General features: G+C 42.0%; 2 protein-coding genes across 5 annotated transcripts in view; one reads left to right on the top strand and one right to left on the bottom strand.

The window, feature by feature from the left end:
- The window catches only part of kcnb2b (potassium voltage-gated channel subfamily B member 2b), a 156,920-nt gene that overhangs the window by 104,044 nt on the left and 26,945 nt on the right, over window positions 1–25,931 (bottom strand). For 2 of the 3 annotated variants that reach the window (XM_061806051.1, XM_061806050.1), the window contains exons 4-5: window positions 22,512–22,582; window positions 17,229–17,489 (exon numbers count right to left, since the gene is read on the bottom strand). The gene's annotated coding sequence lies outside the window, so the exon portion shown is untranslated. The remainder of the gene's footprint in view (window positions 1–17,228; window positions 17,490–22,511; window positions 22,583–25,931) is intronic. The other variant, XM_061806052.1, reaches the window with a different exon arrangement.
- The window catches only part of eya1 (EYA transcriptional coactivator and phosphatase 1), a 42,063-nt gene continuing 29,761 nt past the window's right edge, over window positions 13,630–25,931 (top strand). The window contains exons 1-6 of one of the 2 annotated variants that reach the window (XM_061806055.1): window positions 13,630–13,795; window positions 19,699–19,760; window positions 21,975–22,105; window positions 23,778–23,855; window positions 25,151–25,217; window positions 25,482–25,627. In XM_061806055.1, coding sequence (XP_061662039.1) covers window positions 21,979–22,105; window positions 23,778–23,855; window positions 25,151–25,217; window positions 25,482–25,627 — 418 coding nt within the window. In that variant the 5' untranslated portion in view covers window positions 13,630–13,795; window positions 19,699–19,760; window positions 21,975–21,978. Of the gene's footprint in view, window positions 13,796–19,698; window positions 19,761–21,818; window positions 22,106–23,777; window positions 23,856–25,150; window positions 25,218–25,481; window positions 25,628–25,931 lie in introns of those variants that run through there. The other variant, XM_061806054.1, reaches the window with a different exon arrangement.

The following is a 25,931-nucleotide window of genomic DNA, read 5'->3' as shown; positions in this document are numbered from 1 at the left end:
AGACCCATATGAACCTTGGACTCTGAGAACTTCAGGGAGTCGTCTCCTGCTGGTTCCCAGAGTCAGGACTAAACACAATGAGGCTGTGTGGCAGTTTTATGCTGCAAAAAAATATGAATCATTCTTTCACATGCTGGGAGACTCTAAAATGAACGAAAACCGTTCTATTTTAATGTGCATATGACAACTGAAATTATCTGAACTCTTCCCTTTTAATTTATTGGTACCTATTTCTACATGTTACTGAATGATTTTATTTGTCTTCTTGTAATCTTGCCTTGTGTGTGTATTCTACATGTAAACTTTCCTTGCCTATTTGCTGGAGGTTCTACCTAAAGCTGCCCAAATCTGCTCTTTCTTCAGTTATTCAACGGGGATGGAGGAAGGCACAATGGGGCAGATAAGTGTATTACCAACCCGCTGGAAATAGACAAGCTCGGCAACTAGGAACCCGACGGATCCCGTTTAATCGCTGCGTAATTCCCACAGTTGTTACAGAGGTCTGTTTTTCCAGCAGAAAGGGGCTGTAGAGTGTTTGAGAGGTCATCGAGTGGCTAAGTGGAGGATCCTCCAGTGGGGGGTGAATAACTGCTTGCAGGATTTGTGCGTCGCCGCTGTGCACGACAAAAGTGGCATTGTTCATTGTGTAAACATTTGGATTGGACATTTAAAGTGGAGAAAATTGCATTAAAGGTGTTAGCAAGGGCTGCACGGTGGACGACAGATTAGCACAGGCATCTTCGGTTCATTGAAGACTCTCCAGTGTGTACCGTCCCAAAATCAAGTAGGTTCTAGCTCAACCTGACGGTGGTTGACACGTACTTATATTCTTTATCCTCTGTGAATAACACCAAATATCACTGATGACTTGTGTCATTGCCTATTTCTCTGTATAGCCTTGTTTCTTATACTGCCCCCAGGTGGCACCAGTACACATGCCAAAATGACTGACAATGAATGACATTGTACTTAATGTGAAAGTGTGTGAAAAAATATCTGAATTCTGTTTAATTCCATTTAATTACATTGCTGACATTTATATTGTATATTTTTTCTTGTTTAAAAAATTAAAAACTATTAAGTTGTTTTTGTGGGAGGCTGGAACGGATTGATGACATTTCCATTATTTTCCATGGGAACATATGATTTGAGATGTACATGGAAATGGTCACAACTGCTAAGTAAGGTGCAGTAATATTATTTTTTTGCAGAACACGTGCCTGTAACTTCTGTATTGTTATATTGCGTGTCTACATGTGTTGTTGCACAACTTGTTTTCAATTATCCATTGCACTACTACGTTTAATGCTAACTGTTAGCATGCAAGTACTTTTTTTTCAATTTGTGTTAGCATTCAGCGAGAAGGGGCACTCTTAAGGCAATGTTGTTTGGTTGTTTAAAATACACTATTTAAATATCTTTGTTTGATGTTTACTTTGACAGTAACTGCAACAAGATGAAGGATCGGCTGAACAATGCCTCGAATCTTGAAAAACTACGAAGTCAAGTCGCCAATATCTCAAGTCGCCACTTCACAGTTTTATCCTCTGGTAAAAATGACAAATATTATTGCAGATTAGTCCGATGGTCTGCTGCACTCAATCAAATCATCAGGTTTGTATTACACTTCTACCTGGTGTTGAAGATGCGCACATCAGAATGAGCAGCGCAATATGCACAACATGCACAAAACCTTTCGAATAGTGAGCAATTTTACTTCTTAAAAACATGACAACAAATTTGTGGTGGTTTTTTTTCCAATATGACAACGAGGTTGAACTTGGACGTCAAAGCGCCACTGTATATTAGCGCTATAGATTGCAGTTATGAAGCATCTGTGCAATAAATACAGTTCCCATCTTGTGTGAAGTAAAAGTCTTTTAGAGATCCTGGAGGAGTTCTAGTTCAAGTCCCCATCTAATGAAGCCTCTACCTCGCGGGCGAGGAGATTTCTCCAAATGACACTAATTTACATATGATGCATTTAGTGAAGAGGAGGAGGAGGAGGCCTGGCTAATTCTATTTGGACATTTTCCCTTTTTCCTTTTTTTGGTTTTGGGCGTCATTAGCAGCTCACTCAGATCTAATTCTTCCAATTTCATCAGGCCCATCTTGGAAAAGCCTCGCCGAGCTCATCAGAGAGGCGCGTTTATTGCTAAGTGTTCTTTATTGCATTAGCGCAATAAAGCGGCCCGTGGACGGCCGGCGACGTTTACGCGCAATCTAGTTAACACTGGGCCCATTCACTCTTTATTGGCACACAATCAATTTTTATTCATTTTAAAAGCCAGCGTGCCTTTCTTTCATTGCGCTGACCGACCCCCACCGCGAGCTTATTATGCGTTAAACGTATTACGCGCTTGTTTTGTCAAAATGCTAATGTTTGTACTGGAAGTATCGTACGATGACATGCAACAGTCACGTGTGGATTTGTCTTCAAACAACTGTCACGGGTCTCACATTACTACCTTTTTCTGATCATGTAATGTTTTTCTCTGGCTTGCAATATTACAATTTTTAATTATTTACGAGAAATTTTGTTCCAGGAGTCACTGATGGTGTAGTGGTACACACACCTGCCTTTGGTGCGGGAAGCGTGGGATCGATTCCCTGCGACAAGTTCATGGTGTAGTCCGCCTTTTGCCCAAAGCTAGCTGGGATAGGCTCCAGCTTTCCTGTGACTCTTGTGAGGATAAGCGGCTTGGATAATGACATGACAAATTTTGTCCCTTAATACCAACTTTTTTTTTCCAGGTAATTTGTCATGATCCTGCCGCTTCAGCACGAGCTGTGCGGGTGTCCGCGCAGGTGTGCACCTTCCAATCAGCGCACTATTTTTTAATGTACAATTAGTTTCCTTTTTTGGGGAGAAGGGAGATTTGGAGCATTGTGACTATTTTTATAGGATAAATAATGTTTTGGGGTTTTTTTTTTTTAGAATGTCAGGATTTTTTTCTCATGTTGCTCTTTTTTTTCTTGATTTTTTTTTTAGGGCCTTAAACATTAATATTGGGCTTAGGATTTTCTTTGAAGTCAACAATTTTTTCACATAAATTGAAAGTTACTCCGACGGTTTCCATCCCCCTGAAAAGTGATCCGCCTGTGGCACGAAAACCGCCTCTCGTCACCGGAACGGTAATCCTTACTGTATGTGCGCGCGTCTCGGCTGCGGTACGTGCAAGTGTGTGTTTGCGTTTGGGTGCGATAATGAGACTCCTTAAGTGCTAAGATAGATACGCTCTTCCTCTCGTCTTTAATGGCTCTTTATTTGACTGCCGTGTCGTATCAGGTAGCCCCCGGCGCCCTTCGGGAACGCATTGACCTGAACCGATAATTTTGTCCTCCAATTGCCTCGTGATGTAACATTCGGAACTATCCAAAGGGAAACGGGAATATTTGATAAATCGGCAACTTGAATAACAAGTATGTAACTTTTAATCAAACAACACCTGGGCAATTGCAATATAGAACAGCGAACCTTGTTTATGAAGATGAGAAAATATTGAGCTATCAGGCTCGCGAGTTGAAATGCGAACCGTCATTTGCACAAACGTTTGAATGAATTTAGGGTTGTGGAAGTTACAGATCACATTCATGGAGGAAAATGTTTTGAAATTATTTATAGCACAAGAACTTTGAACATTTTAACAGGGGTGTGTACACTTGTTATATGCACCGTATCTTCGGGAGTGACTAAACTATCAAAACAAAATTGTAATACTTTTACAGTCGTGTCAAGCGACATGAGTTTTAGTTTTGGTGACCACGCTCAAACACAAACTCTTTTTGAAATTAGTAATAATGGCATTGAATAATATTTTACTTTGTTAAAAAATACAGTAACAACAGTTGAATAGAATGTGAAGAATTAAAAACAATGGGATGTACTAAAAAGTTCAAACATCACCTTAAATGCTGCAATTCAATGAATTGTGCTGCTCTCTCTGTTGTACACACATTGGCCACCGTGTGGCAGTATATTGCAGTCATGCAGATACAAAGAAGATGAATATTACTACTCTTTTTTCATCTACTACTACTGTAAGATGTTATAATAATCGATTTTCATAGAGGATAAAAAATATATGCCCTTGAGTAGTTATATTGATTGTCTAAATGTTGCTGCACCATTTGTGTTCATATATTTGTTGCTTAAATTGTTCTAAAACTGCGACTGTCAATGCTGTTACCGTATGTTTTAGTCCATAACCACTGCATCTTCCCATATTTGACCAGTTAATATTATATCACAGTTGGCCCTCAGAGGCCCCTTTTGCGTTTAATTCAATTACTCCATAATGAAAACTGCCCCTAATGAGATCAATTTGAATTATTTAACAGTGGCCAATTTGAGCGAGAGAGGCAGCGGCGGCGGAGGCGGCGTGAATTATGCATGGCGGGCCTTTTTCAATTCATCACCTCTTCCTTTTGTCCAAGGCACAATTTATTAAGTGCATTCGCGACTGCCGACGTCGCTGGAAATAAGCCGAGGCTCGGGGCTGAGTCGGAAGCGCGTGTGTGCTGAAGTGCTGCAGGAGTCATCGGACACCGTGGTTCCTATTGATTCATTAGCTATTACCCCCACTCCTCGAGCCCCCTCCCCTGGATGTGTTGAGCACCTCCAAAATGTACAAAAAGAATGTGCTTGACTAGATTTTATATTACCACCTTTAGGGAAGGGAAGAAATCCGATTTAAGATGGTAATTCCCCACTGATGTTTCTGTATCTGAGGTTGATTCCCCTCGTGTGCTCGCGGCCGTGAGACGACGTTTGGTAGGCGGCCAGCAGAAAAGGGGAACTTTCTAATTAACTGTCACGGAATGGCATTATTAAGACGCAAGATGCAGATGCAGAACAAGTCAGGTGAAAAGAATGTCACTGCAGTACCGATTAATAATTCACGGCGATTGCGGTTTCAGCCGGCGCGACATTTTGTAAATTGCAGCGTCATCGGCTGACTGTGCTTCTCCGACAGCGTTTTCTGACGAGATGCTAGGTGGTAGAACTGTTTTGACAAGAAACAGCCAACCACTCCCTTTGAAGCCAACCACCATTTTGTAAATTGCACAGTCATCGGTTGACTATGCTTCTCCGGCAACTTTTTCTGACTAGATACTAGCTGCTTAAACTAATTTGACATGAAATAGTCAACCACTCCCTTTGAAGCCAACCGCCATTTTGTAAATTGCACAGTCATCAGATGACTGCGCTTCTCTGGGAGCTTTTTCTGATTAGATACTAGCTGCTAAAACTGTTCTGACATGAAATAGCCAACCACTCTCTTTGAAGCCAACATATCCCTTGGACTTTTTCATCTCCTGACCCCGCCTTGAACATACACACTCATGGTGTCCCTCTTGTGGACCACCACAGTATTGTGACATTATACAAAAACAACGCTATGCTAAATGAATGCTGAAACAAACACAAACATATTTCCATAGTTTTGGCATGACTTCCAGCCATGCTTACGAAAAGATAAGCAAAATTGTCATTTCTATTATAATCCCACAGTGGGAATGTACTTTTTTTTCCTCTCCGAAAACAAACACCTTCATTGTGGCGCGCTTCAAGGTAGCTAAAACCCAGGTGCAGCTGCAGCCAATGCACAAACCCCTCAATTTACCCCTCAATTTAATAAATCCAATTCAATGCCCTCTCTTAATTGCGGCGGACCAGCATTACCTGTTCCATGCTCTATTCTTTCACATTGTTTCCCAGGCAACTGCGAGTTTTTTTTTTCTGACCCACAAAAAAAAAAATTGCTACTCCTGTAACCGAATCCCAGTTAGCCGGCGAGCTGCTTGTTTCCATGGCAGGATTGTTGTGCTATTTATATCTATCTCAGTCTCTCTCTCTCTTAACTGACACAGAATGTTGATTAATGCAAAAGAAAGTCTCACTTGCTTTCTGATAAACAGAAAAAGTCCAGCGAGTTTGTGTCTTTGAGAGCAAAAAAAAAATAAAAATAAATAATAATAAAGCAGCCAGATGCAAGAGGATGAAATCCCATATCCGAAAATTCATGTTTATGTTGGCGTACGAACGCATGAATGGAATTTCTTTGTTGGTGTTTTGCTAAGCAAAGATGTGCTGAGCTTCTGGCGCTCGGTAAATCATCGGCGCAAGTTCTCCTCACAGTGGGCGGCATCAAAATGTCCATCCGAGAATCGGCTGTGTTAGAAAAATCATCAGAATTTCACAGAAGCGGGCTGCGAGCGCTGCTTTTTAACGTCTTAAGTGCATGGCGCAAAAGTCTTCTTTTCTCTCGTCGAAGTTTGAATTTGCGACGTCAGTCGAAAAGATGCTTTTAAGAGAGACGGCGGAGTTTACATCTCTACAGGTACGTTGATTCAAAAACAGTCGACGTGATCATTGAGGGACTAATTAATCGACTGTTCAGATTAATGGCTCGTTAGACGTTGAAATGGATAGCGTGCCGTTGTCCGCTAGCATTCTCGGCTTTATGGTTTGCCAAATGACTCAACCCGTCCAAACGGCAATGTTCTTTATGGGGTGCAATGACCTCCACAGTGGAGAGACGAAGCAGCCACTGCACAGGAGATTTTAAAATCTAAGTTTTTCAAGAAAGACAGCCAGAAAAATATGTATAGCTTTTTGTATGCAAATGCAATATGGAAATACGGAAATTTATTTTATTAAATGACTTTTTGAAATTCTCAGTTGTATTTTTCTGACTGCGCCCCGAATGCTCCTCCCCCTTTAAGTGGACGTATAATCAAAATAAACAGTATCAGGATAAAAAGAAACAGAAAACTGATATATTTTGACGGCGACGCATAATCGTCACTTAGTGCTCGACGTCTGCGCATTGTCCTTTTACACTTTCCGTGGCGTATCTGGAAAGTGGAAGTAAATTCTGACCTCTTTTGTTTGCGTCGTTAGCCGGCGGACTGCAGATTGGCTCTGACCCAATGTGAGTGGCTTCCATCAGGCCAATTCAAACAGACGTTTGACCCCAGACATTTCCCTAATGTGTTTTTGTTGTGTGGACTCACCGACTTCGCAAATGTCTCTGTGGCCTCACTACTGTGGGTTTGCCGGTGACTCGCGGGTGTGGGGGGTGGGGGGGGTGCTTTGGGACGCCCCCGAGGAGTCTGCCGCGTCGACGGCCAGACTCTGTACGCACGGCGGCAGCCGGGGGGGCCCCCGGAGCTGGGCTGACCCCAACTGCGCGAGGCGAGGGGGCAGCTGTGGGGCTCAGGCAACGGGGAGTGGCGCATTGCTGGACGTCCTCGTTGGACAAATCGGAACCCCCGGCCCCCCCGACAGTTGGGCCCGGCCCCGACAAATGTTCCCATTAGGCGGGTGTTGATAATTTATTACCAAAACCTATTGGTATTTAGGGTGCAGCTGATTCCGTTTTAGTGGCATTCCCACTTGACACTCAAGTCAGTAAGCTCAAAAAAATAGTTAATAGTTGCAATATTTGCTGATCTCGGCAAGATATCCCTCAGCGTCCATTCAAAGTTGAGTTTTCAGACTGTTTGTCTTGCTCAAAATTGCACCAGGGACACAAAACTTCATCCAACAATGAATTCCATGCATGTTTTGTTTTTTTTTCACGCAGCACACCCCCTGGCCTCTGTACACACCCTAAAAAAAAAAGAAACCAAGTCAAAACAAAGTCCGTTTTTAGTTTTACCAAGGCACAAGGCATTTTGTTTATATTTGAATTGTAAATAAATACCACAGAGTCGGGTAAAAAATATGCTCCCACAAAGTCGGCTGTGATGATTCCAATTTTTTTTTCCCCTCAAACCTTTTTCAACCAAGCTCCCCCGTTGAGATATTGGGGAAAAAAAGTCAGTTTAGGGGAATTAAAGCCATTGTTTTAAATATGCCCACTATGATAATTTAATGTTTTCCAGCAGCTCATCTCCTGTCCCTTTTTTGTGGCCTTTTTTTACATGCCGTTCGTCATTCACTGAATAAGCTGGGTCATCTTTTCTCAGGACCACGACATGTACTTGGTTTATACGATACATACACATACTTTGCTCCGACGTGTTGGAATTTCTCTCATATTTGACCTGACAATCCGAAATTCGCCACCTTGTCTTTAGTTTCTACTTAAAAGCTGTGCTGACCTCGAATCCAAAGCGATGCTACGGTGACTTCTACAGGGATCTGTTAGTCATTACAGAGGGCTGACAAACCTGAATTTGACAGATGAGCCAAGCGTGATCGTCTTCCATGCCTACCCGTTAAAAGCTTACTTGACGAATATATGCGTCAATGGCAGTAAATGGTTGGATATAACGTCCACATCACGAATGAGTTTTTCGACTACTTTATAGTACTCTGTATTGTGTTCATAACGCATGTCATAGTGATGGCTCATTGGGAGTAATAGCTCTTCACAATGTGCTTGTTTAGCCTTCAGAGAGCCGTCAGAGTGTAATAAAGTATCTGTCGGAGACCTTCCCTAAAAGCGTCTCACAGGTCATAAAGTACAATCTGTAGTCTCATCAGGGATAAACGTGTCATCTTTGGCTAAACGCTGTTCCGGAACGTAGTCATCAAAACACCATCTCCTTATTGTGTTTGCAGGCCAAATTGTCTGGGTCGCTCACGCCGAGGTGAGCCATTTTCTTTTTTCGCCCGCCGGGATGAAAGTGTTGACTTTCATCAGGTAGGCCGATCTGACGCTTGTTTTCGGGGTTTCTCACGGAATTTTCGTTCGCCACTTGAAAGCACTTGACGTGTTTGTCATTTAGTTCGTGGGATCTGTCTGCAGTCAGATTCTTCTTTATACGGTTCATGACACCTTTATCGTTAAAGGATTTCTCCGGAGTGCCTGGAAAAAACCTACGCAGGCACAGGGAGGAACATGCAAACTCTACACACTCGGGGGCCAGGATTGGTACTCCGGTCTTCACAACTGTGAGGCCAATGCTCTAACTATTTGCTCCACCATGCTACCCAAATGTAAACATATACACTGTAAATTGGTGATGAAACGGAATCTGCTGATTTTAAAAATGATAAAAATAAACAAAAATGAAGCCAGCAGAAAACATTACATCCATTTTTTTTTTACATATATTACATAGTTGAGCTTGTATTTATTTTTTAAATATTTTTTACATACAACTTTGTGTGGCGTTTTGAACTTGAATCTGTGTCCATTTGTGCCGCAATCTATTTTCGGGGCCATCCCAACAGACAGCAGTAGCCGTCAGAGGGGGCCGTGACATCACATTGGAGCTGGTCTTGAATTTCCCTTTGTCATCAGCGCTGCTTTGCTGACCCAAGGATGTGTCACTACTCTGTTTCGTGCTTTTATTTTCATTAGGAAGAGGACCAAGTGGATCCAGTACCTCGCACTTACAGAGCGCACAGACAAATTGCCTGTCCGGCGACTTTATGTCAAGGGGGGGCAGGAGCTTACATTTTTACTTTAACGCAGGTAATGTCTGTGTAAATATATCAGCGTTGTTATTCCACCCCGACTTGCCCGTAGTTCAGATTTCTCTTGCCGGTGTGAGACGGCAACATTAAAAAAATAAAAAACTTGATGTGTGTGACACTGAACAAACACTGAAGTGGTTTTAAGCAAACAAATTTGCGGCATGCATGCATACGAAAACATTGCAACCGTGTCACCGGGAGTAAAGTGTTTGGGTTCCACTTCATCCGCACCACTTTTGATCTGCTCGTCACGCCATATTTTTTTTTTGCCCCATTTGCTCCATTTATGTAAACACTGTCAAGGCGAGTCAGGTCTAACATGAATGTGTACGCGTATTTTATTGTGGATAAATACTCAAAGATTTTACGTGAAATGTTGAATTTTGTCGTTCTGAGACGGGGGTGAGCCAACATCATCAAAAAAAAAACCTTGGTAAATATCTGCTTCCTAATCAATCATTGATCAAATGTCAGAGTTTAGCAGAGTTTAGAAGACACCAGCGTCAAGCCTGTCCGTATGGCTATATTATATTGCCCCCAGGTGGCCGAGGTGCACACACCAGAAGGAGCAACACAATCTCCATTGTGTTGAAGCAAAAAATGTGACAAAAATGGTTTCATTCTTTGCTTTGTTTGGTCTATGTTTTTATAAAGTGCAACATAGAGTGCTAGTTTCCTTATTAAAAACCCTAGAAACTAATTTGCAAGGTTTTTGAAGTGACTGGAAGAAATTCACAGAATTTACATTCATTCTAACAGGTGAGATACAAGGGTTATGAGTTATGATTATGGTCAAAAAATGAATTAAAGGCCTATGTCATGGCACTCCTATTTTTTTTTTATAATTCACAATGTATTAAAACAGGTGGCATGGTGGAGTATCTGGTTATATCATTGGCCTCACAGTTATGACGACTGGGGTTCAAATGCTTGCCACACCTGTATTGAGTTTGCATGTTCTCGCCAGGCTGCGTGGGTTTTCTCCGGGCACTCCGGTTTCCTCCCACATCCTAAAAACCTACTTGGATTCATTGGAGACTCTAAATTGCCCCTGCGAGTGTGAACAGTTGTTTGTTTCTATGTGCCCTGTGATTGGCTTACGACCAGTTCAGGGTGTGCCCCGCCTCCTGCCCGATAACAGCTGGGATAGGCTCCACCACTGTCGCGACCCTGGTGAGGATAAGCGGCTGAGAAAATGGATGGATGGTTACTCTAAAAAAAATAATAAATTGAGTTACATAAGTTGTTTTGGCAGACATAGAAAACGTAAACAAGAGCTAAGAGTCAACAATTCTATTCACACGACTCTTGCTCTTGTCATTGTGGAACAAAAATACCACAATCCAAAACAAGTCATTTTTCCTGAAATTGATTGTATTGTATGCTAGAGTGAATACATAATTTCACCAAAACTCATCAATCAGTATTCTGGACATAATAAAGGATTGTGCATAACTACAGTGCAAATCCTCAAATAAGTCTTCCACAGAGCTTTAGCGTGAAGACAGGGAGTGTAAAAGCAGCACCTCATTTGGCTGCCACGCCGCCTGGTTACTTGAGAGCTCAATTGAGTTAGCGAGAGCCCGTTCGACGTGCAATAAACGCCACGCTTTAGCACGGAAACCGGAGCCAATGGATTCACCTGCGGGCCGCTGTGACGGATGCACAGCGGCTTCGCTGCTTCCTTCGCACTTCCAATTTGTTCACTTCGAGTACATTATTTCTAGTTCTTTCCTGGCATGATGAAGGGGTACAAAGAGGACCTACTTAAAACAGAGATGGTCGATGGGACTACTTTAAGAACGGCGGCGATCACAACAGCCAGAATGAGCAACGAGAGGCTAAGCGTGACGCTCAACCACGACAACCTTATTTTTTCAGACAATTTTTATACCTGTAAAGACATAAGAACATGGTGTCAGACTGCTGGTCTGACATTTTGCTGCTCCTTGAAGGGTTATAGTCAGAAGAGTTTAGAAGACGAAATGCTCAAGACAGGTGATTAGCGCTTAGTTGGCTTTAAGCTTTAAATGTCTATGCGGTGCAGTAAAGTTCACTTGATGACTAGTCAGGTTCAACCCCTAGTTGAACCTTATTTTTTTGGGGGGGCTGATAATTGGTGGGTCTGAAGATGATCCTGGCCAATTGGGCTGTTATGTAAGATCCATCCATCCATTTTCTACCCCATTTCCGGGTCGGGTCGCGGGGAAAGTAGCTTTAGCAGGGATACCCAGACTTCCCTTTCCCCGGCCACTTGTTCCAGCTCTTCCGGAGGGATCCCGAGGCATTCCCAGGCCAGCTGAGAGACGTAGTCTCTCCAGCGTGTCCTGGATCGTCCCCGTTGTCTTTTTCCAGTGGGACATGCCCGGAACAACTCACCAGGGAGGTGTCTGGGAGGCATCCGGAACAGATGCCCCAGCCACCTCATCTGGTTCCTCTCAATGCGGAGGAGCAGCGGCTCGATACTGAGCCCCTCCCGGATGATGTAAGATGTTTTGTGATATTAATTCTACCACCAATGGTACAATGACTGGAATTCATCTCATTTATGGAGATTCATTGACTGTCCTCTTGAGTTTTTACCATGAAGGAGAAGTGTTTTAGTTTCCAGATACTGTAAGCTAACAGCTAACCTAGCTTCTTCTTCTGTAATTTCTAATAGTCTCAAGGATCTGTCTGGCTACTGCATCAGGTTTGATCACTTCTGATAGAGCGCTAGTGTTTAAATGCTTTCATCACCTTTAAGCAGGAGGTCCGATGGCTAACACAGCATTCCATTATTTTAGCTGTTGGTGTTCTTCTTCTGTCGCCACCTCTTTAGCGCAATGAATATTTGATTTCAGTTTTCTCGGTGAAGTTTATTTGAAGGTGCTTTGGCGGAATTAAGGGTGGCTTATTCACAGATTTATTCAACAGATGACATACTTTGATGGGATTCATAATCGGATAAGAAAAAGGGAGTTATTGGAGAAACAGCTTGAGCAAATCAGCAATTTGGGGCTGATCAGTAGCAGCTTAGCGAAGTTGAAACAATAACCCGCAGTGGACAGAAGGCGCACTGACGCGGCGTGGACGTGTTGACGGAAGACTTCCACTAGGCCCGAGACAGACCAAGACGATCCGCCCGGGCCACTCTTAAATCTCGAGCTAACCCGGCCCCTTAAAGCTAATGACCTAAACCCTTGTTTACCCTCCCGGGTCCTTCTGCAAAGGAGAGAACTCCAACAGAGACCTGTGCCATACGGGGGGAATAGCACAAAGAAAAAGGGGTTTGCGTGTGTCGGGGGGGTGAAAAACAAAAGCAAAAAAGAGATGAACGGGGGTTGGGGAAGGGCCCTCGGGGTCTTAGCCTCCTCTGATTCAATCTGGAGAAGACCTGCATGCTTAAAGACAGAAAAGTGTCAGGGAACCCCAGTGGGTAGTAGCAGTGGGAACAGTTCAACTTAAGATTTTTTTTTTAATTTAGACTGATAGTATCGTCAAAGTATAATACTGTATATTCATTTTGTTTTGTTCAGTAAAAGTCTTCTTTCGTACAACAATTTGGGAAACAGTGAGGGTCTGAGATTTAACCTTTTGAGGATGGGAGAGAGACGATGCTGTAACTCTTGGGATGTCGAGGGTTAAACTTTTACAGGTTTGGGACGGAGTACTCCAACTGTGCTGCTGATGATCTAGGAGAGCTTCAAAGGTTTTGTAATTTTGTACCCATATTCACCAACTTTAGTGAGATGTCGAAGTGTGTCTGTGGCTAAAAATGTTTTGGAAAGACTGCAAGGCTTTGTTTTGATTCATTATTTTGGAGGTGTGCGCGTTGGAGATGGGGTGCGCCATCTTTCTCGGGAGGTCGAGGGGGTGCTGGCTGAAAATGTTTGCTAAAAATTTACATATTGGAGCTGGTGTGACCAAAGACTTCCTACTATAGCAACTTTAACAGCTTTTTTTTTTTTTTGGGAGCCGCAACCTTTCCCTCCCTTCTCAGTCCATTCCCTCCCTCCCTCTCTCTCCCACCCTCTCTCTCTCCTTTTTTTTTTGTTCCTCCACTTCCTCAGAGACACACACTACTAGTCATCGCCCGCAGCAGTAATCGGACAACTCTCTCCGTTCTGGCCGGACCGGACTGGTGCCGCTGCGGTACGGCGCTGACTGCCGGCAGTGCGGGGTTGCCCTCATGGCTTCCCAGGCTTAAAATGAAAAAGAAAAAAAGCTGTCCTGTAAAGTTTCGTCTCCGTCCATCAATTATGCTGGAGATTTGGGAAGGAGAACTTTTTTAGAACTTTGGTGCTGGATCTTCTATCTACAGATTTTTTTTCTCTTTTAAAGAAGGGATAAAAACACAAGGATTCAAGAATAATTGTAGTGAGTATAATATTCTGTTATCGTGTGGAATTGGTGCTGACACTTTATACTGCATTGATGTGTATTTGCAAAGAAAGAATATATTGTTTTTTACAAATTTTCATTTTCACATCATGGAAGGTAAAATTAGTGTCAATTGGATGGAGAATTAATAAACATTATTGATGACACATAATCCCATACTATGAAATAATGTTTCAAATGTTACGACATTATTATTATTATTATTCTATTATTTTTGGTCTAATTTAAATTAAAAGTTTTATTATGAGGAAAAATAAAAATAATAAACATGTCCCCCTCTTTTAGTTCAACACAGGTTTTTAGTGGTGTAATTTTTTTAAAATTAAGAACATTAAAAAAAAACATCTTTTAAGGAACATTTTATAAATGCTCTAATTGACCCATTTTTAAAATATTATGGAATATTTATGGTGCATGTAAATTGAAAATGATGCAAAAATTTGCAAATGTACTTATTCATCCATAAAAATGGATAAAAAAAATATTCATTCAGCTTTTGATCTGTTATTGTTCCTGACACTTTTGAATAATTGTAGACGCCGCGGGTCAAACTGACCCGAGAACATAATTGCTGTCTGAATGCACCCGGAGGGTTAAAAAGCAAAAAAAAAAAAGGGTGCCGTCCGAATCGCTCCCAAGTGGAAGCTCTTGACATTTTATGCCATCTGCTCTGGCCGTGGAATCCAGCGAGGAGACCCCGAGACGGACGGCCGCGATTTAGCGTCCCCGGCTCGCCGCGTTGTAAAGACAACACACACACAGGGAGTAAGCACACACTCCTGTAATTGAAGGGGTTTAATGTTAAAGGGGAAACTTCTGTCCCATTTTTTTTTCATCCTCTCCGAGGTGTGAGATGAAAGAACTGGTGGGCAACCAATGGCTTGTGGGCCATAAAGGGCACTGTATATTACCGAAAAAGCACAAATTTCAAATGGGCCTCAGAGGGCCAACAGGGAAAGGGACCTCACCCGCGGTGTTAGACAAACACGTCAAGCTGCTCCCATTCACTGGCACAATAACCTTATTTATCCAATTAGTACGTATTTGCTCGCGTGGCTGTATATGCACAAGTAGGAGCGGTCGGCATTGTGGATGCAGAGAATGGTGGTGGTGGTGGGTGGGTGGGTTACTTGTAGTAAGGGGGATGATTTAACGGGGCAGGGGTTGTTTACTAAATACCGCCAGCCGTTGTTTTGTTCACGTGTTGATCTTTGGGCCGGGAAATGATATTTAAAATACAGCACAAGCACTCCGAATAGGTGGAAGTCACTGAATCGAATGGATGTGGAAGCCCACAATCAAAAAAGGCCATTTAGTTGTCAGATTTAAAATTTTTATTTTTTTTTACAACATAAAAAATATTATTGTTTAAAATGTTCGTTTTATGTTCTCATTCCAATTTTTTTCCTCAGGAACAGCATTAACGTGCAGGGTCAATTTAAACCGCAGCTCCTTTAATTAACCAAAAGGGTCAAAAACCTGAAGAATAAAAATTCCTAAGGATGTATATGCATTTAATATGGAATGAAAGAAAATATTTCAACTGTACTTGCAAATATGTGACGTGAAGCGTTGTAGACTGATTACACTTGAATATTAAAAAATACGTGTCAGGTTTTATTTCTTTTAAGTTATGTTGTATTTACTTAAAACAAGTAACGGGAAGGTTTTTAATTCCACTTGTTTGCAGGATAACACTTTTTTTTAAGATTAATTGTTGGGCATGAAATCTTTGCAGACACCGCAATACATTTGAGTAATATTCAACTGAGCAATCCAGCAAAAATTAGCTGATCAATAATAATGTTGAAAATCGAGATTTAAAACCTTTATAATCCTTCAGAAGGCCTTCCTGGGAGCGATTAAGATGCGGTCTCGTGTTAAGACTTCATTAGCAAAACGCTGATAATTACACATTTTTTTTTTTTTTGAAATGACGCAGGCTTTAATCAGGCGTCAGCGTTTTGTTTGCTCAGGTTGATGAAAGGCAAATGAGGAGTGATTTACATTTAAATATGCACACGGAGTTTATTTGATTAGGCTCCCGACGCTCAAACGACAACACGCCGAGGCCCATTTTCAAAAAAATTTGCATTCGGGGCCCGTCATCCCGAGCGGCGCCCACTCACAACATCTGTGTCCAATTGTCGTGCGCGTCCACATTCTTCTGCTTGCCCGCCGGATTTATTTTCCCTGGGCCACCATGTGGACTCAGCTGACCAACTTAAGTGAGGATTAGTCGCTTTAAGGTTCCACATTTTTTTTTTTTATTAAATACGTGCAAATCAAAACATGATTAATAAACGGCATATTGATATCAGGTATCAGTAACGGGGCTCTAACACACGGGGAAACCCTCATTTCCCATTATAATTTCACAAGTACAGTGATGTTAATATTGAAATGGAAGGACTGATTTCCTAAAAAAAAAAAAAAAAGAAGTACAAAATACCGTTTAAAAATCCAATAAAGTGCTTCTGAATTAGTAATCTTGAAGTTCCTCATATTGGAAACATCAATCATCCCCTAAACATATCATATTTCTTTGATTTCAATTCTGAACAGGTCAGACTGAGATCTGGATTGTACAAAAGGCATGTTTTTAAAAAGCCTTAATAAAGTTGCTTTTGAACAGGGGATCATAAAAAGTTCCAGAGAACGGAAACATCAATCATGGTATAAACATCAACCGTAGAGTTCATCTTCATAAATACAAAAAAAAAACCTGATACAGTTCTATTCCACTCTTCAGTCTAAACTGAAAGGAACTGATTGAGATTTCAAAAGCGGTTAAAAATGTAACCAAGTGCTCGTGAAAAGCACATCATAAAGTTCCCGAAATAGTAATATCAATCATTCCATGAATCAACGGTTGTGTTCGATCTACATGAAGATGATATTTTCTCGCGGTCGATTTTCATACCGAACTGGGAGGACTGATTCTTGTATTCAAGGAAAACTGCGTTAAAAATCCAATCAAAATTGCTTTTCGTAAAATTCCTAAAAAAAATAGTGTGGTTAAAAACAAAATAAAGTCCTGCGATTTTCATCTAGGTACCTAAACATGGTCCAATTCCATCATAGTCTGGCCATTTTTTTGTTGTTGTTTTTCTTTTTAATACTGGCCTGGAAATACGGATTTCTTGAAGTGAAAATCTTGAAAAAAATAAAGTATTTTTGAATCTTAAAGGTCATGAAAATGGCACCATCAATCATGCCATAAACATCCACAGCTAATCAGATCAGTCACATCCCAAGCATACTCAACCCATTTTAATACACAATTGGAAGGACTGATTTCTTGAATTTGCGCACACGTGGCTTAATGACATTAACCATAAAAGTGATTTTTATGAGCCCCCAGCATACGGGGGAACCCTCAGCACTCAAAGTGTCAGCTTATGTTTACCTGGAAAACAAACAGCGAGCAACCGTGACGGGAGCCTGTCGTGGCAGCGCTTTTCCGTCTTCGCCCGTCGTCACGGTGACGCTTCTCCGCCCGCTTTGTTCCCCCCGCTTGCTTCAAAGACGGGCCCGGCGGCTCAGATCCAGGGGAGATAAAAGATGCTTTTTCTTTGGCGTCCACAACAAGTATTCCGAAGGAGCGGCTTTGAAGTTGGGTCTCCTTCACGCCTCCTGCTCGGCTTTCTCCTCACCTGGACGCTTTCACCTGCGAGCAATGGCGGAGACGCACGTAGATAAAACCACTGAAACAACAACAGTCACCATCATTTCTACTAGATAATCCGGTACTTTTTCTTCATGGTTTTTCCTTCATTGAAACGTATGGCCTGCGGACCATGAACGACCCGCGAGGGCATTTGAACCGGCCTGGAAATAAACTAGAACTAATTAAAAGCTCAATCCCCAAAAACATTTTGGTAGCAATAAATATTTAACTCAATTTATTAAATCTACTTTGGTCCTGGAAGCATGTTGGAAAAGCTAACTGGACCTTGATAGATGAAAACACACACACAGACACACAAACAAACCTTTCAGGAAAAAAATATAATCATCATTGCTGGGAAAATTGTGCATCAGATGTTGCACAAAAATTATTTCTTTTCAATTAAAGTTTAGAAATAAAAAAAAAGGATGTCAATTGTCAGGAAAATTATGCCTCAAATTCACAAAAAATGTAGAATATGTTCAAAAAAATACTTCAATTACATCCCAATTATTTACTCCCTGGTAAAAACACGCTTTTAAGATGTTAAGCAATCAGAGGAAATGGATAATTATTGACCTGCAATATATCGTTTTGCTTTGGGTCATTTTTGTTTTGTTTTGTTTGTTTTCAACGTCCCGTCACTCACTCAAAAAGCAATTGCGGGCAGTGCATCCGAATTTAAAAATGGAAAGGCAAAAAAAACTCCACTCTTATGCTCTTGACCCTTTTTTGGACCCTGCATCCTCGCAGCGGGCGCTGAGTCGAGTCAGCTCTAATATAGTGTTCTGGCCGTTGCCGGTGTTCGGCCCTCGTGCGCTCTTGATGTCGGACCGAGCCTCTGAAATGTAACTGTCAGCTAAAGGAGAGTAATAGAGGCGTCGGCGGTGTCATAGAAAACATATGTGGCTCCATATGCTCGCATATGCGCATTTTCTTCAGATGGGCCTCTGAAAGTGCCTTGAGTGTGTGTGCGTGTGTGTGCGTGTATATGTGTGTGCCCCCATGAACTGGGGGCCTCTCAAGAAGAAATTCTGTTTTACAATGTCTGAGTGAGCACTTACATGTACTGTATAATTACAGCGGTGCCTTGCGATCGGGCTCACCCGACCAGTTTTTCCGGAAACAAAGTCAATGTTGGGCAGATATATTGCTTTGACTTGCGGGCAAAGAAAAAAAAATAAAACAAACAAAACAATTTGAGATACAAGTGCCGTATTGTGCCAGTGAACTCAATTCAACTCGCTTGACAAAAAGCAGCAGTTTGGCAGATGGTGAAGTCTTCTTCCAAAAAAAAAAAAAAAAGAGGGCTCAAGCTGTTTCATGCACTCCCAGTTGAAGTGTCCTGTCAAGCCCAACATAAAACAAAGGATTACATCTTATTTATTTAAAGCAAATCGGACAATTTGGCATTTGCCTCTGCCAAATTGCTTCATGCTAACACCCAATGGGAAACTCCACCGACTGGCTAACGGATAGCATTCATGTTGTGGTAATATAACCCTTTAAGCAATGGATATTTGAACACAAAGAGTGGCGCAACACATGCAGGCAGACAATTTAACAATAATCACAGGCGTACATGATCCCATATTCAAGGGATATATGTATATACACATTGTGTGTTGCTTTGTGCCTCTTTGCACGTACTGAATGGAGCTTTGAAGTTGTGTATTTGTGTGCACTGTCGCTGCCCTCCAGGCCCGCTTGGGGGGCGGTGAGAGAGGAGGCAACCCTGACACTCATTAGGAGCTGTGAGTATAGACCCAAGAAGGGGTAAGCTTGAGGGTTGGGGGTGGGGGTGGGGGGGGCTGCTGATGAATTTCAGATAGTGTCAATTGCACATGAAAGATGTGCTGAGGATGCCCGGGCTGTCACGCTCGGCTGGTTGCCCGCTCAACACGTCCCATCTTCCCATCCCGAAAAACCTGTGATCCCTTCACTTCTTCAACTCGCCCTCCACACCCCTTCTTCCTGCTTACCTTGGCTAAGTCGCTTTGCATGTTGATTGGGAAGGGGGGTCGGCGGGAGAGGAGGGCTAATCCGGTTTGCAGCTGTCGTAGGCCTGATGATGAATCGCCTCTCCGTGAGGAAACGGCGGCAGGGAGAGGGCCGTTCCTCTCTCGAGCCGCTTCGACAATAATGTTTTCCCAGGGACGAACGGGGCTTTTTGTCTCACGCTAACAAGAAGTGACTTTGTTTCTTCCAGGCAGAGCAGGCCGGAAGAGGAGTCGCAGGGCTCGGGAGGACTCAAAGGCATCTCGGTGGCAGGTAAGACTGATACCGAAGATGACTTTTCCGAGACTGGTTCTGGAGTGAGTGTTATTATAATGCTTGAGGGCAAAGGTCAGCGATGGAAAATATTCGCCAGCATCCATTAAGAAGTGTCCCAAAACAAGGCGTTTTGTTTCGAAGTAAATTGTGATATATAATCATGTGATTTTTTTGATGTTTTTATGTATCCTTTCTGGTATGGTACTGATGGAGTATCAATACCGATTAATTTTATGGTGGTCAAAAGTACATTGTGATGTTTCTGATCATTTATTATGATGTGAAACTGAATATTTGACGTTCACGATATGTGCTGTAGCTAAAGCCTATACAAGTTCAGGGCCCTCATATACGTACAGCCGCTCCAAGTGCGGGGACAAGCTGCCAACTCTGATTTTTTTTTTTTGCGATGGTCCGATCCTATTGGATTTGACTGCATCGCTAAAATGTTTGAAATGATATAAAGCTGGATGGAATTATAGTTTTACGAATACTGCAGATTTTGGGAGTGATGTCAAATACTCACATTCATCCATATTCATAGCAGGCCTTGTTCTCTATTCATCAAATATCCAAGGTAGTGTTCATCGCCATAAAAACGTAAACATGCACAATGACAAAAATTCAAGAGCTTATTCTGGTTTCCATTAATGATTTTCAAAGTTGACTAGCGGGACTGGTTTCTTCAATTCATTCCAAAATGTATCGCTTTTGACTATGGCATTACGCAGCTTCTGATAAATGAAACATCAATCGCAAAATTAATATCACAACGTCATTTTTTTAAACCAAGCACACTGATCTTTTTCACACAATAATGTGACAGTAATTTAAAAACGACTTGGGAAATTATGCTAGTTGGCTAACAAGATGTGACAATGTGCATTTAGCCAGTTTTTCCAATAGCTGTCTTTCATAATTTACTTTTTGGAATGTTCTGTCCTTGTGGCCGCAACAACATTTTCTCTGATCATAACGAGCTCACCATCGCGAGCGTTCAACCCTCCATTGTCTCGCGCCCGTCCCGATCCTTTGGGCCTCACGATCGAGCTAAAACATTCTGCGCAGTGTTTGGTTTGCTTCTACATAAACGGGGCAACAATTACGACGCTTGCCAGAACAAACACGTCGGCCTCCTTGCCTGCCAGTCATCGACGAGGCGCACATACGCGTGCGCAGCCTCTTGTAATCAAGCCGGAGCGCATCGAAACGAGCGACATCTGGCTCGGGGACAGCAAACATTTTGGGTAAGGCTCGACGTTAGCGGAGGAATGACAAATTGCTTCGTTTGTCGACCTTCGTAAATGACAATTGCTGACAGTGCATCTGTCGACAACAAAACAGAGTAATAGGATAATTCAATAGAATTTAAGAATTTAACGCTTTGATTCAATTTATTGCGCTGCTCCTAACGGTGTGCCTGCCTTGCCCACTTTGTGCCGGAGTTAACCGCAGTATCACTGGTAGTTGTTTGTTTGCATAAGATAAAGAGTATATGCCTGTGAGCATTGGCTGTCCAAATATGTTGCTCCGTTGTTTGTGTTCCAATCTCCGGATCTTAAAGGGCTGTAATGCCTCGACTTTTTGACGGTATTCATGAACCCCATTTGTGGTGTTCTCCATGTGCTAGCATTTAGCCTGCCCGGCATTCCTCAGTGAAGTAGTTGTTTTGAATACACAATAATGTGTAATTCTCTTTGATTTATGTTTACTTTGACAGTAAACTTCAACTAGGAGTGACAAACAGTTTGAAGTCTCTTTTTTTTGAAGAAGAAGAAGAATTTTTCTCAAGCTGCAAACTCTTGCTTGCCGTGTGAAGCGAGTTGAGTTTGCTGCCGCCATACGGCGCTCGCCTGAGATGATTTTAGGATGAAAGGTTTCAGGGCGCTGAGCCGCTTGGCCAGGCAAGATCACCGAACACAATTCCTTCCTCATGTTTGTGAAAGACGAGCAATTAAACCATCAAACCTGATAAAAGTTATTTAAATGTTGAGCCAGGGCAAAAGAGGAATGTATTGGAATCATAAAATAAAACTTTTATTACTGCTGCTGTATTATGTTGTAAAAATATTGTTACAACTCAATACTGTATCGGTTTTAAACTTTTCATTAAAAAAAAAAAAAAAAGGAATATGTTGACTTTTAGCGGTGCCCGGACTCAATTTATGGTGGTTCAGCACCCTGCAAAATTTTCCTTTCTCCCTCCACCAGGTTTATGGAAATGCAGGATTTAGCCAGTCCTCACAGCCGAGTAAGTGGAAGCAGCGACTCTCCGACCGGTGCCGGCCTTGACAACTCCCACATCCATAACAACAATTCCATGACACCCAATGGCACTGAAGGTATGCTCGCCATTTGTCAATGCACTTTTCTGTTCCGCTGTTGGCACTTTCCGGTGACTATTCGCCACTGTGTCAGGATTCAATTCCCCCGGCACCGCTGGAGTTTTGCAGGAGCTTTTCCGCAGCATCGTTGTTGACTCGGGTGATAAATGGACAGGACTCATATCTCGTGTCCTTTTTTTTTTTCTGTTTCGGTTTTTTTTTTGCCGCTCTTTCCCCCACACCCCTTCCCCACCCCATAGGTGACAGCATCACAATGCTCACCACCGCAGACTGGTTGTTAGGTTGTAACTCGCAGTCCGCCTCAGGTTTGTCTACTTTTTTTTTGTTTGTTTGTTTGCAATGAAAGGACAATACTTGCAAGGGGATATCCAAAATGTCCAAATCGTGGCTTCAAATATTGTACCTTTCACTCAGGCCCTCTGTGGTGTTTCAAATGTGTCTTGCCAGCACGGGTTGCAGTGAGCTGATTGTTGCCTGTGGATAGAAAAATTTGGTTTTCATTTGTTCATTCTTATCCACCCGCTAAACGTTTTTTTTTCTCGTCTGCGTGTTACTGTGTGCTAGTTTGTGCATGCACACCAGCATTATTTTTCCCCCCTCTTTTTTTTCCCACCCTCACCCGCGTGTTCTCACAAAGTATCGCCACTTGTCAGCATGTTTCCGAGCTGAACAAACACAGCGGAAAAACGTGTACGACGTGACAGCCGACGGCTTCTTCGTTTCCGCAGAGCATGACCGTCTTGCCCACATTGTCAATTTGTTTTGCCCCCCGAAAGAGGGGGAAAAAAACGTGGAATGATTTCAAAGATTCCTGAGCTGTCAGGTAGCTGTGAAATTGTTCTTTACGCATCTATCAGTGAGCTCAGTAATGGAGCCAAGGTCAAAAAATGGTCGCCACGCATCAAGATGAATTTATACACAAGCGCCTTTTCCTGGCAGTTCAGTTATACTTGGTTGTCATCGCGAAAACAAATCCTGCCGCGCGTCACATGAATCATGTGCCAGTGATTTAAAGCATTGATTTAGAGTTGTATTAGCGTGCTTGTATGAGATTTTGACACAGATGAAATCTCTCCGAGGCCAGATTGACAATGCAGGGCTGATTGCCTTGCACATAATTGATCATATTAAGAGAAATTGTCTGTCAAATCCGCCGAAAATTGTGCAGGCTAAAATAAGACAACGTAAATAATGTGCATGTTTAAATAAGACCCCCAAAATTTGGAGATTAAAATGAGATTAATAATAAGAACTCTCCAAAGTCGCATCATAAATCCCTTAAACTGACGAAATACGACAACACCAAAACAACACAAGTTTTCAAAGTAAAAAGAACATCACCATAATTACACAAAAGGTGAACAAGTTAAAGAAAAACTGCCCAGGTAAATATGCATCTACTGTTCAAAAAAAAAATCTGCAGGTTCACACTCAAAAAGTTACATAGGTTTTAAATGAAATCTATTGTAAAATAACCCTGAAATTGCACAGATTAAAAAAAGAAAAACTATCATCCAAACCCAAAAGTTGCACAAGTAAAAGCGATATTGTGTGACAATAGTGACTTTCACATGATTATTATGTTTGTTTAAATTATGATTTATTCAATGTGACAGCATGGCTTGGTGGTCTTTTTTATTTTCTCTCTCTCTCTTGCTCTCCTTGGCAGTTAAAAGTGAGCCAATGAGCAGCAGCGACATCGGCACCTCAGTAGCCGACACCTCTCTGGACAGCTTCTCCGGATCAGGTGAGTTCCAAGTTCGCTCGTGTGCGTGTGTTTAAGAACAAGATCCTTTGCCTTTGTCAGCGTTTTTTACGTTCACATGGGCGTGCGTGTGCATGTGTTTGTGTGCGTGAGTCAGTCCAGTGGGCCGGTTCCCATGTCGGTAAAAGACGGAATTTATAACTTCCAGCGGAATACGGCCGGTGTGAAGAAGTCTCGCTTGGAATCACTTTGTGTTTATTATTATTCTTTCGATAAGTGAATGACGGCCCTGGCTGCTTTGGCCATGCCTAAAAAACGTACCAAATTTTTATGTGTTCAGGTGAAAATGTAGCGGTTTTTAGGAGTCCTCAATACTATTGTCACCTACTGTAGTAGAGCGTCTGGAAAGTTAGAGAATAAAAAGTCTGCATCACCCATTTAATCGCGCAACGCAAAATTGGTTTCATATGTCAATCACGGAGGGACGTACGAAAAGTGTCAAGGACGTAAACTGGATTTCACGTCATTTTTACAAAGCTGCTTTACTGTTATAAAAAGGGGAGTTCAGTAGACTACCACCATTTGCTGTGTCAATAAGGACTGCCATTAGGATGAATCAGCAACTCTAAAAATAATAAAAATAGTATGGTTCTTTCACTATATAAAACCAAGGCGGTATAAAATTGCAAAATTATTATTATTTTTTTTTTGCAAGTGTCTTTATCGTTATTCATCAAATGATGTGAAAGTGACCCTTATATGACCTCACCTAAGGAGAAATAGGCAGATACTGTATTTCTTAGAAGTAACCAACGGGTTATTTGAACTACCCCCCGAATGATTTTCAGTCTTTTGGTTCATATCTAACGCCTCCCGAAAGAGTATTTACAATTAAGTTTAAGTGAGTAGAGTTTGTTTGTACAACTGATTTTCATTGTAATGCTAATTAGAATTTTTTTTCAACAAGTGTGAGCAAAAGAGATGAAGCGCCTCCTCAAATAACCATTTACTAGTGGGCTAAGTTAACGGCTCTGTGGGACTATGTAGTCGTGTATTATGGTTGTGGCTTTGGCGGCCTGTTTCAGCCCTGTGTTTAAAGCAGCCGTTGCCATGGCAATAAATGAGTCAGCACAAAAAAAAACTGATCCTCTCCTATCTGATTATTTTTGCTCCATTATTATGATCCCTCTTTTCAACCTTAAAGAAGGTCATCAAAATAAACAGAGTAATGCAGGCGTAATTGCAGGGTTCTCTGAATCTTGGGGTTCTGTTGGCAAAAACTAATATTTACGTAGCTTTTGAGTGTTTAAACGTGGTCTTGTCTCTCTCCTCCTCAGCTATTGGAAGTAGTGGCTTCAGCCCAAGACAAACGCAGCAGTTCTCCTCGCAGATTTACCCTTCCAAGTAAGGCTCCTTTTTACTTGTTCCTCAAATAAAATAAAAACAAAAAAATAATCAGCGTAGGACTTCATTTTGGACCGTTAATTAGATCCCGGTGCCAGATTGCTAAATTTCGAGCGGCTTGGTTTGCCTGGATGTCTGCAGCTTGTGTCGTAATTTCTCTTCGTCTTCGGGGATACGATTGTTCTCACTCTTCGGCTAAAGACTTTGAAGGACCGAGCTCATTTTTTTTCTCACTTTTGTGTTGTTGTTTCGTTGCTGAAACAGCAGGACGTATCCGCATATTCTTCCGACCCCTTCGTCCCAAAATATGGCCGCGTACGGCCAGACGCAGTACACCGGAGGAATGCAGCAGACCACAGCTTACGCCAGCTACCCTCAGCCTGGCCAGCCCTACGGCATCCCGGCGTACGGTAAGAAATACTGTTTTCACAATAACTTGTACAATTGAGTTTGACGTTGCTTGAGAGCGACCGCGTTGGCATTCTAACTCTTACGGCGGCACTTTTGCTGAGTTTTTGTTTGTTGCCTGCATGTTCGCTTCGGTGACTTTGCTGATCGTGCTCGCCAAAGATCAGAAAAATCCATTATGCAACTCAACAAAAAAAGTCTAAGATGTTGTAAATTTCATTGCAAAGTAATTTAACATTTTTTTTTTTAAAGTCTCAAAATGTCTTAGGGTAAATTTGATTTTACAGATGTGTTGTACACAGTACT

Source organism: Syngnathoides biaculeatus, chromosome 19 (assembly GCF_019802595.1).
Source record: "Syngnathoides biaculeatus isolate LvHL_M chromosome 19, ASM1980259v1, whole genome shotgun sequence".
Taxonomy (NCBI): Eukaryota; Metazoa; Chordata; class Actinopteri; order Syngnathiformes; family Syngnathidae; genus Syngnathoides; species Syngnathoides biaculeatus.
This window is presented reverse-complemented; position numbering and strand designations above follow the sequence as displayed.